Here is a 12,392-nt window from a genome sequence, read left to right as displayed (position 1 = left end):
AGCAAACGATTAAGGTTTCCCATGATGGAGTGAAAGATTGTTTAAGAAATAACTTAGATCTAATGACAAGCTAATAGAGAGAGAGGAAAGAATCCTTGAAAAATAAATCCAGGCTTATATACAGAATTTATATGGATTTCCTTTGAAAAATAAACTCTGTTCTACTGGAAAGGTCTGCAAAGAAGGCAGATAGATTTGGTTTTAGCTCGTCTTTAGGCAGCAAAGACAGGCCAACAGCATTTACAGTATCCTCAAAGGGAAATACTGGAGTAACTTTTTTAAGTCTTGGCCTAAGATTCTTCCAATTAGTATTTTCTCTCCGCAGAGAGATGCGATGGCTCTTGTTGTCAAAGGAATTGGTTGCTGACTGATACCAGTTTCACCTTTTATCATCTTCCACCAAGCTCAGCAGAAACTTTTTGTTCTAATTTGAGTTCTGAACTGATGAAAGATTGCATCAGCTCACTAAGGACCTGTTTTCTTTAAAAATGAAGTTTGTATTGCTGTTAGCTTGCTACCCAAATTCAAATTTTTCTCGCCATTCTTGCCTACTGGAAATATGCAGAATTTTGACAAACGACTCAGCGTTGGTAGATGTGAGCAAGTCACACCAGAATGAACAGGATAGGGATAGATCAAGAGTGAGGTGTAAGGATGTAGGCTATGTGAGGTAATTATCTGTGTGTGTATACAAAAATGTATTTATCTTATATTTATTATACTGAAAACTTGGGGTTTTTTTGTATGTTAAAATGGAACAGTTAACTAATAAATTCAGCTGTTTCTCTTTGTCTGTTATGGATATTTGCCTGAACTCTTCCGTTCACAGAATTATGATTTAAGTCTTAAACAAAATAGTCTCTTTGGAATAGTAGTAGGAACACACTCGGTCTTCTGATATGACTAAGTCTTCTAAAACCAAGAATGCACTATTTTACAAATCTATAGAAAATATTTTAAAAGGTAAGCACTGAGGCAACTTTTTGTTGTGTATTTGCAGTGTGTGTACAAAAGACCAGAAGAGTTCCAGGATCTTACTTTTCCCTGTATTTGCACTTGTTCTTTACATTAGAGTCCACGTATGCTTTAGAAAAGAACCAAATGTCATATATCTCTCAATAGTTCCGTTTTACTAGTTTCTGAGAACAAGTTTCACTTGCCAAAATTGTTAATTCAGTTTGTGATGCAGGAAAGATGAAGGAAAACCATTTGAGATCACTCATTTTTATTTGCCATGTGGAGCACTGTGTTTCAATCACTTGTGATGATTATGGATTCCATTTTTTGGGGTCAATATTCTGCATTGTTTTCTAGCTAACTTTGGCTAAGGGAAGTTGGTATCTATGTATGTCTAGATTTTGAAGAGGGCTACTCAAATGCACATTGAAACTGGTATATCTGAATCATATGCAAATATAAATTTTCATACAATGTGTGGTAAGTTATGTATTTTGATAACTTGCAGATGAGCACCTCATGAAACTTAGTTTTTCCTACCTTGAAGTAATGTAACTTGATAGGATGGCCAAATGAGGCAACTAACTCAGCATACGTTAAAGGGAAATATGTACTAGAAAGTGCTAGTGGCCTACCTGGCAGTTGGAGAGACACCGCTGAAGACTCTCATTACTAGCAGGTCGATCTCTCTGTCGTGCTTGTCCGAAGAATGATTTGGCATGCAAATATAGGAGCACTCAAGGAAGCATTATATTTCGCAGTTTGAACTATGAGGCTGGAACCTAATCCTTTAGGTTTACTGACTTCGAGTTCTCAGTCACGTTGATGGCCAGCGTGTATGTGCCTAGGGAGTCCTTGCAGGAGGAGATCCACAGTTTTGAAATTTAAAGTGGGTTGGGAAATCTTGTGTCGTTGAGATAGTAACAGTATTATTTGATATTTTTAAGGCAGCAATAACTTTTAAGTTGAATGTGTTCTTGATGCTTAAGGTATATAGCTTTCCAAACTCCGGTGAAATGAAGATTCACTGGGTTTCATAGGGTGCAGTTGCTAAAGGCTTGCTTATCTAGATTGGTGAACAATCAGCAAAAATGGAGTTTCTTTCATCAGTTATATCAAACTACCAGAGATAAAATGCAACTTTGCACTTCCTCGACACGTTCTCACATGCAAAATTGGGGTTCTGCCAATTTCATCTTTGGGCCTTGATTCTGGGCTGATTCTAAAATGTTCTCTGCTGAGTTCTTGCCATTATGCCTCTGTTAATTTAAGAACTCCCACTTAGCAGATCCCTTCATTTCTGAAATACTGAAAGATTTCTGTGAACTATTTCTGCCCAGTGTCTACCAGCTGTTTTGTTTTCTGAGGCATCTACATTTGGAGATGGTTGTCTGCCCTCGAGTTTAAAGCCCGTTGCTGCTGTTTAAGACAGAATTGCGCAGGTAGGAGTTGGACTGTGTTTCAGCTACCATGTCTTAAAGCCCTCAAAGCCCTACCTGCTACTTTAAAAACACGTTAATGGTGTCCTTACCTTTACCATACCCATGCCGTTCACCTGTTAGCAATTTTAAAAACACTTTTGTCTGTTTCATATATTATTCGAAGCAGTCTATGAGGAAACCTCACAACAGAGAGACAACAATGCATGTCACTCAGCTTCTGACGCTTCTAGCGCGCTGCATGACAGGAAGAGAGAGCAAACTGTGGCTGCATGGGGAGGAGTTCCTGCCCAAAACTGAAGGAGAGACATAGGGACTCCTTTGTAGCAAAGACTTTTCACTGTCACGCCGGAGATTAAGAAACCTCCTAAAATCTGAGTACAATACAAAGTACCTCATGGTGTGGTGTTGCTTTTTTGTGCATCATCAGGTAAGTGTGGATTTGAGATCGTGTTACTTCTTATTGTTTGCGTGTGTGGCACTGTAGTAAGTTGAAATTGCACAGATATTGCTTCCACGCATGACAGGATTTAAAGTTGGGTATTAATGAAATCAGAATGTTGCTTAGCAGGGTGTTTCCTTCTGTAAGAAAAGAAATTTGTTAAAAGTTTAGATAATATACTCTGATATTCCCAATGGGACAGATGACCGTTTATTTTTCTCTATGTATTGGTAATTTGTTGCTGCAGGATAGTAGTTTTATGTTTCTGGTTTTGCTTTTTTATCATACACGTGTAAGCTTGTCTGCCTCTGGCTCCTAGTGTGAAAATAAGGATTTTGGCTGATGATTGTCAAAGTGAAAGCTGTACCAGATACCAGATTACAGTGTATTTACAGTGCATAATGATTCTGCTCTGCAGCATCTCTATGTGGTATCACCTGGAAAGCTGGGTGTGGGTTTAGACATTGCACTTTGGAAAGATGTTGACAGAAAAGTAGGAAGATAGATAATAACTTTAGAAAATACAGCCTATGAAGAAAGCTTAAAAGATTTAGCGGATGCCATGTGTAGAAAAATAAGACTTGATGTGAGGTACAAGTATACATTTGTCTCTGTGCGGGAACAATTATAAAGTTGGTCCTTGTTCTCTGTGTTTGCCAAGGGTAGCACAGGAATATTATTTCATAGCAAGGGAGATTTAAGCGAAATATTTTGGGGTGAAACACTTCCTGATTGTAGTGTTAATTGAGCAGCAGAACAGAGTATACCATTATATTATAAAATCTCTCACTTCAAACTTTTCAGCGTAATTTGGAACAAGCTGCGTTGTACACATTGACCTGTTTTACACCTTGCAATAGTTAGCATTTAATACTTGATTGTTCTTAATGATTTGGGTGGGGTTTTGGTTTCGGGCTGTTCCTATGGGAATCAGAGTAGCACATTAGGGTCACAAGTGTACAAATCTGATCTCTGACTTTGCAGCTCTAGTCCCAGTTTGCAGCATCCTTCCACTTGTTGGAAAACTAGACAGCTTCCTCTTATTTAAGGAGCAAAGTTATTTCAAAATATTTGTGTATATGTTGAATAAAACTGTATTTTGAAGTTCTTGGAAACATGTGATAAAGGTGGGGGCCTGTAGTGTGAGGCAGGCAAGTCAGGGATGTGTTCAAGGGCCTATATGCTCTTGGATTTGCTGTGGAGAACGTGGCTAAAGTATACTGAAGCTTAAGGCTGGATTGTTAATTGGGATATTTTTTCTTTTTTTTACATTGGCTGTGACAATTTTCAATGGTGAGAGAGATGATCTGTGATAAATTTCATAGAGTCATAGAATGGTTTGGGTTGGAAGAGACCTTAAAGGTCATCTAGTTCCAACCCCCCTGCTGTGGACAGGGACAAATTTATTGCACAGAATATTTTTAAGATGTTAACTGGAATGTTTCATGCAGTTCTGACTTACATAATGTTTAGGAAAGGTAAATGAAAATTGCATAAGGCTCAGAAAGTTTATTAAGACTGTCAGAGAAATGAAGAGCTGTTCAATTAGTGAAAATTTGTTTAATAGATATTAGGCATTTGAATTCTCAGTTTTTATAAAATAGCTTAAGAAGGAGACCAGTGATTACTAACTGCCATACTGTTAAGTTGGTGTAGTCTTTTGGAATGTATTTAGTATGCATACTTTTGCTGTGGGTATGTATTTTAGATATCATTCATTTGAAAATTTATAGCAGAAGAAATCTAGAAAATGCCACAGTTTTCATGGAACACCATGGAGATGTGTGTTTGGCTTTGACGTGAAGTCACACAGGTTGTTTGGTGTCTGCTAGTACTGTGGAGCTCACAATGAGACCGTTTAAGTTCATTGCAAATTCTGTCTCCTGCTCTGTATGCTTTGTTCAAGAAGATTGAGGTCTTTATGCCTTTGTCAATTTTGGTTAAACCAGGCAACAAGTTTTTAAAAAATAAAATAGTAACTTAAGAATCAGGAGTCATAGGGATATCCACCAAAATACCATATAAGCCTTGTTCCCTAAGAAATGGAGCTAAAGTGCGTGTGTGTGTGTGTGTTTATATATAGTGAACCCAAAAATAGACATAGCAACGTGTGATTTTAGTAAAAGTAGTATTGTTTTTATCTGCAGAAAGATCCATTTTGGGTGCAGCCATTTTATCACTTTATCTTTTCTGTGTGAAGCTGAAGAAGAGCACTTGAGGCGCTTAGATCAAAAGCCATATGCAGGAACCCGTCTGTGGTTTTAAAGGTACAGCAGTATAATGATGCTGAATGCAGGAGGCTGGGGGAAAGCAGACTAACAGTAGAGTACTAGAACAATAAAGGATGACTGCAGTTTACGCAAACGTAAGCCAAAGGTGGAGACCTACTTTATGGAAATTGTTTCATTCCGCTGCTTGTGGTTCTGGTGCTGTGCACAGCATCAGCAGTCCAAGCTCTCTTTTATAATGAGAAGCTCTGTTAGATTCCTGACATCCTTAAAAACAAACAAACAATAAAACCCCCTAAACTTAAAAAGTAAATATAATAAAAATAATAATAATAAAGTGTCATTTGAATGAATCTGCTTTTCAAGTGAGAAAATGTCATTGTAGTTTCTGTTCCAAGAAAAAACGTCATACCTCATCCATGGACAGCTGTAGCAGTTTTGGAACCAGAAGTGGTGGTTGACAGCTGTGATTAAATGGTCAACTGCAGCAAGTGCAGGTCGCTGCTGTTCAGTCAGAGGAAGTCCCCAGGCCTTCAAGTCCACAAAACCTCCAAGGGTAGACTTAGAGCATTAAAACAGCCTAACTTTCATTATTCTTGCTTTTACAACTAGACCTATAATAAACTCCTTCAACACAAACGTACAAGGCTAGGAACAGCAACATCGTCGCGTCAGCTTGCCAAAGGTACAGGAATCAGGGATTATTTGCACAGTAACTCGTTGTATTACTTGAGGCCCCAAAGAACTGGATCTGACAGATCCCGGCTGAAAGCGTTTGTGAGAAGAACAGAAGATGAATCTAAATAGTGTATGGACTCTTTCAAATTGCATCTTAGTCTTTTATTTATGTGCTAAGTGAATTTAGAACCGTAGATATTGATTGTGAGTCTTAATTAAAGGTATAATTTACGTAGCAGTCTTCAAGTTCTGACAGAGAAAGGATTATGGAATAAAGGTTGCTATTCGTTCCTGTAAAAAAGAGCTCCTATGGAGAAAGAAATAAAAGTGTGTAACTTACTTATCTGACTTTGATCCAGACTTTACAGTAAACTGTTAAAAAGTTTCAGCGTGTTTAACTCTCTGCTAGATTCCAGTGACTGATACTCTCCCCCGTCTTCTGAAAAGGGGAAGGAAGAAGGTTAAATAAAGATAGAATAAATACCAGTCCTCAAACAAAGCTCTGCTGATCCTTGTCCTTACAGCATCCCGTACATGCACACCCATTTCCTGTTGTTAATGTTAAACACATTGAATATAACTTTCATTTCATTGTTCACTTCAGTGTTCATTTTATATTACATTGACCGGAAAATCTCAAATCCATCACAATAAGCGCTGTAGAAGTGAAGCTGGCTCCCTGTGCTCGGAGAGGGGTGAAACGGAGCTGCCATTTTGTCTGGCAGGGAAGTGAGTGACTCCTCAGAAGCGCTTTGATACCAAAGTTTCCATGGCGAAGTCTGAGGTGCCGCAGATGACCTCACCTCCATTTCGGAGTTCTCTGCTGTGTAGTAACAGATTTAGAGCAGAGTCTGTTTTTTCATTTGTTTGGTTCGCCTGGGACATCAAGAACAAGCAAGTTCTGTTACTAACACCCATTCACAAAGAGCCTGCCCGTCGAGCGTGTGCGGAGCGGGAAGCAGAACCGGCAAAGCTTTGTCCCAGCCTCGGTGCAAACTGTGCCATCGGGTCATCTCTGACTGCTGCTCCCTCAAAAGGAATAAAGCTTTTCTTTAGATTTTTGTGTCACTCTTGAGAAAAAGAAACCTGTAATGGCTCTGGTATTCCGAACAGTAGAGGGCAGCGGAAATATACGCGGCAACCAGTTTTATCATAAAACTAAGGAATTTTTGGCTCTCTTCAGAGCTTAAGCAAGTTCTTTTTGCCAACATAACATGAAGAACTGTGATATTGGAATGCAGAGTAACAAATTCTGTTCTTTATTTTAAAATGTTGTATTAGAATTCAGTATTCTGAACTCACGGTCCCAAAAGCATGTATGAAAAAGAAGGCCCTGTGCTCTGGGAAGACTTGCTTTAAGATGCTGTTGTCTTCCCGTACCTTCATGCTCTCAGAACTGTCAGCGGTATGGCCGGGGAAGGCAGAGAGAAGCCGGAGGAGGAATGGTGCTGGCATGGAGGTGAGGGGCAGGCTGTCGTAAAGTTAAAAGAGGGCTGGCCTTAAAAGATGGCAGGAGATTCCTCTTTGTCTGAATGAGCTTAAACTAGGGAATGAATTATCACTTGTTTGTGAAATTGTGATTGGTTAGCTCTGCACCAGAGTTAGGAGGAACACCATATTCAACAGGAAAATTAGAGGTTTCTGGCAGGTTATTGCAGACAGAGAAGTTTATGTTCTTTTTTTTTTTTTTTTTTTTTGGCATCTGTACCTTTACTTCATCTCAGACACTTGAATGTCAGCGCAACAGTAATGCGATAAGATGGAAAATGGGTAATTCTGTGTGAGGCTTGGTCTTGTTTCAGTATCACGAGCGCTCTGGCTTGAAGCTGGGAAATGTGACACCACTGCTGCCTCTTCTACTTCACTTCTGAAGTCTTTGTCATGCTATATCCCACCACCTGTGGCAGGAAATGTTAAATTAGCGATTATTCAACTAACCTTAAGATAGAAGGTTATTAATCTTTTGCCTAGTAATTTTATACCCAATTTAAGGTGGATCCAAGGCATATTTTGTTAACTGAGTGATAACAGCAGATGAGAAAAATGTTGAAGCGTTTAGTCAGAATTGTCTCCTGTTGTATTAGGAAGACTAAAATGCTTACCTTCTAATCTGAAATATATTAACTTTTTTTGTTTTCTGGCTGTGACATCTGTGAAGTTTCTGGAAACACTTTAAATTAGTCTGGAGAATTGAAATACTTCCCTCCCAGTCCAGTTTGTCATTATTTCTTTCATCCTATCTCACTTCTTGCATACCTTTTGACATCTGTTTTGTGCTGTTTGTGCCTCATCGCTGGACACTGTGTCCTGACTCTGAATCCCCCATACTCTGTGATATAACTAACTGGAGCTTCATACCTTTGAGATCATTTGAATGTGATTTGAAATGCAAACAGTGAGAACTTGAAACAGATCTTATAACATAGAAGCAATAACAGGTGGGGGTTTTGGAGTCATTAAAGGAATAAATTTGGTCTTGGCAAGTGGTACTTTTCAGGGCTTTTAAAGAGAGGGATCAACATGTTATGGATGAGTGTAGAAGTATTGACAAACTGTAAAGGAAAAAATATGAGAATTGTAGTGTCTGAATATTCTTTTGAACTTACCAGCTTCTGAACATGCTAGATATTTAAGAATTAGAAGGGTGCTTAGAATCGTTGGTATATTTGAATAAACACATGTGGATTTTGCTGATAAAAAAATTATTTACATATCAAAAGAATTTATAAACTAACTGGATTTTTTGCAAGAATGTTGTATAACAGCAGTGTAAGTAGAAACTCACATGGAAGCCTGAATTATTGTTGAGATTTGATGTCTTTATAGAAAGCTGCTTAAACACCAACTATGATTCCTATTGCAGAAGGTGATCATAAGGTTTCAATATAAAGGTTCCTTGTAGATTGAGAGAGCTCTCAGCTGGCTAAGGAGATACTGATTGCTTTTTGAAATAAAAAAAAAAATCATGTAGTAGAGCTGCTTTTCATGCAGACATAGTCCACCCTTTGGAATGTGGCTTGAACCTTTTCTGGACAATGATGTTTCACTTTTAAGTATTTGGTCTGTTTTTTCCCCTCCTTCCAAATTAATCCCTTTTGGATGTTATTTTTTACTGTACCTGATCTCTTCAAATTGTTCTTCTTTGTTTGGTTTTTGTTTTTAACTCTGTCCGACAGAGATACTGTCCTTTGGGTTGTCCTTGATAATAGCGGGCCATAAACGGGAGAGGATCTTAAAACCCCAAACTGCCTGTTCCTCACCAGCAAAAATGATAAAAAAATTTGTTGGTTAAATGGTTTTCCCTTTTCTGTATTATTGCAAATTCTGTTTTTGTTTAATTTTGGGGAGGTATTTTTTGATTAAACTTGTATTACATAGGACAGACTTAGCAAAAATGCTGTGTTTATCCATTAATGAATGAATGCATTCATTGCATCGTTATTTGAGTCAATTTTCTTTCATAAAAGTAGGTAGTAGATTAGGAAATCATTCATGTATAAAATAGAGACATAAAATATGTTTACATTCATGCCTTTTTAGATGTTTTCATTTGAAAACGCAATGTGTGGTGATGCTCTATTATGAGAATTGAGATTGGGAGTCCACAATTGCTCTCATTATTGAACTTCGCAAAAAAAATGTTAACTTACATTCTGCCACCTAGAAATTCTTTTAAAGAAACTTTGGATTATTACTGGTATGGAAAACTGTTTCTTTAGCTTAGACTTAACGATGTTTACCCAAGTATTTCTTAGCTCATCACATACTTCCCTCCCCCAAAATACTACTGAGACATTCAAAGGAACCGTAGTAGAACATGTTGTGGTTTTCCTAGGCATGTGTATGCACGTATATATTATATTTTTATATGTAAGCATGTGTTTGTATATATATATGCACCTTGACCTACTTAGATTTGTTTAAATCATATATTAGAACTGTGTTTTTTACGAAGTTGCTTTCTTTCAATTAGCAGTGTTGAAGTGTGCGTAGATGTATGTTCTGGAAAGACTAAGCTTTTTAGATATTTTCATATGAAAAGAATTTGAAATACAGAATGATTAAATGGTTTTTAGTTTTTCTTTATTTTGGACTTTTTGTTTCGGGGGGCGTGGAGAAAGTCTATTTTGGTAGAATGAATGGATCCTCATTTGTTGAATGGATTTTTGTATGAAAAAAGGGCTTTAAAAGTAAGTTGTTCTGTATTTTGTTTTGAAGTGAGTCTGTCTGTGACTGGGAAGGTTTAAAGGTATTACGTACCCATGCAAATGCATTGTCTTGAGCTATTATTTATTTTGATGCCCGTTAGAATGGATAGATGATTTAGCAAAAGACAGCGATTCTTCTGAAAAGCATTCCCTTCCGTGTCACAGGATGGATTTTTTTTTATCAGGCTATTTTTGTGCATCTTTGCATTTCATCTCCCAGGTGGTAAAATATAAATCTCTAGTATTGATAACTACATGTGATGGAGAGAGGATGTTAATCCAGCCTTCCTATAACAATGTCTTATTGCTCTAATTCCTTTAATTAAATCCCTGCTTTAATATATAATTGGGTATCTGACTTTCTCATCTCCTGTGAGATAATTATTGAGAACAACTCTTTCCTGCTGTGTTAAGACCAGGAAGTGTTCTGTCTCTGTAACTGTGGATGTAATCACAGCCTTTTAGGCAGCAGTATCACAAACATGGATCAATATTCAAACTTGTTATACACCCGGTCACCATGGTCCACTGACTTAATTTTTTTAATGCATTTCAAAAGACAAAAAAAAATTACCAAATGTGATAGAAAATGTCATTTGGTCTAGAGGTAGACATTCAAATGTGTGTAGTGCATCTGCATGGTGAGTCAGAAAGCACAGATGTGTCTCTATACAGAATAGATACGGTATTACGGATACACTCTTTTCAGGCAGACCTTTTCTTAAGCTCTACAAATATTGTGCAGAAAAGGGGAGTTATGAAAGCATTGCAAGCTGTCCGTTTTTCCCAGCAAGATAAACAGCTTCATGACAATTTCCAATTCGCTCTGTTTCAAGTACATACAAATTCTGATAAAGAATTATTCTGCAGTGAGATAGCAGGCGACATTAGTCCATTGCTTATAGCATGATATGGAGTAATCACATTATTTTTTATTTAATACAATGCTGCAGTGTGGTGTTCCTCATATAATTAATATACACTGGAAATAATGAGTGATCACGTCTAGTAAAAGGATAGCATACTACCTTTTAATTCTATTTTTTTCATGTTATTACTCTGAATTTAAAATAGGTACAGTTCTAATTGGATAGTTCAGTTTAAAATTTCAGGAATATTCACATTAATAGCTTTAATGCGCTTCCTAAGTACAAAGACAGGGCACACTGATGGTCATGTGTCTTACAACTTTATTCCTGTTTCATAGTATTCATAATATGTTGAGGCTTCTTACTGGATTTTAATGAAAACAAAACCTGATAGAATCTCTAACTGGACGTGATTCTGATAAAACCACATGCATATGCAGTATATTAGAATGTGATTATGTATTACACCTGTAAGGAACATAACTTGTGTACGTAATTCAGGCACACTCAGGTATCCATAAGGGCTTCAACCGTTCTATCCCTTGACATGTTTGTGGTTAAAACTTCTGTGATTTTCTAAGATCTCTGCACAGGTAAACTCATGGACGTATTAGAGTATGTCATCTTAATACAGCACACTTGGAGTGGGCTTGCCTTCTCGCTGTTGCACATGCTTCTTCAAGCCATATAGTCTCAAAAAAGCTATTGATTTTTATTATGGCTACAGCCATAGATAACTGTAAGAAATGTTAACAAGAACTAGGGATGCTTCATGTGCAAGGTAATAAAATGGAATTAAGAAATCTTATCTCCCTAGTGCTATGCCTGTGCCAGTGCAGGGGTCATGTTGAATAAAGATTCACACATTGTGGTTTTTGGCTCAACGTAGCCTTGCGTGACGATATAAGCTGGTATGGAAAGTCTACTGTAAGACATTATGATGCAGTTAGGAATTGTTTGATAAGTTTATTTGTCATTTGGGCAATATTTGCAATAGATATTTGAACCATTCGAGCACTGCTGACTTGAAATTCTGTCAGGAAGTTCAACGTTTTCATTAATATGCTGCTTAACTGATTTTAGTATTGGGGCTATAAATTAATTTTATCAAAGATCTTTGGCTTTGCAGTGAAGCTTGTACCACTCAGAATGTGTGCGATACATACAATGTTTTATCACATAATCCTTCCGGATTCATCCCAAAGCTATTACAGTGTATTTCTGGGATCCTTTGTGAAAGGAATACACACCAAATTGTGGAGATCGAAATGGAGTCAAGTTTGTGTTAGTTGGTGTGCTGTGTGATTTAAAACATGAAGTGGAAAGCAACAGTTAAGGGGTAACTTTCTGGAACATGAGAGATTCAGAGGTCAGCTGCGTTGTGCTATGGCAACCGAGACAGGACTTGTAACTCCTTTGGGTAAAAGATGCTCACAAAGAGCAAGGATTAATTTAATGAGCACCTTATGCTCCCTGCACAATATCTACTGCAATCTTTGCTTCTAATCCACTTATTATGGGCAAAGAAATTTGTCTGGTAGCTCAATTATTCAAAGTGTCTTCCCCCCCCG

General features: G+C 37.5%; 1 protein-coding gene across 4 annotated transcripts in view; it reads left to right on the top strand.

The window, feature by feature from the left end:
• Positions 1 to 12,392, top strand: part of ARHGEF3 (Rho guanine nucleotide exchange factor 3) — a 136,438-nt gene that overhangs the window by 54,737 nt on the left and 69,309 nt on the right. Inside the window, exon 1 of one of the 4 annotated variants that reach the window (XM_074602907.1) lies at positions 2,663 to 2,826. The exons of the other annotated variants lie outside the window; for them this stretch is intronic. Within the exon in view, the coding sequence (XP_074459008.1) occupies positions 2,794 to 2,826 (33 nt within the window). The 5' untranslated portion in view covers positions 2,663 to 2,793. Of the gene's footprint in view, positions 1 to 2,662; positions 2,827 to 12,392 lie in introns of those variants that run through there. 4 annotated transcript variants of the gene reach the window in all.

Source organism: Larus michahellis, chromosome 10, assembly GCF_964199755.1.
Source record: "Larus michahellis chromosome 10, bLarMic1.1, whole genome shotgun sequence".
NCBI classification, from domain to species: Eukaryota; Metazoa; Chordata; class Aves; order Charadriiformes; family Laridae; genus Larus; species Larus michahellis.
The sequence above is the reverse complement of the archived record's forward strand: the minus strand, read 5'-3'. Positions and strand labels throughout refer to the sequence as shown.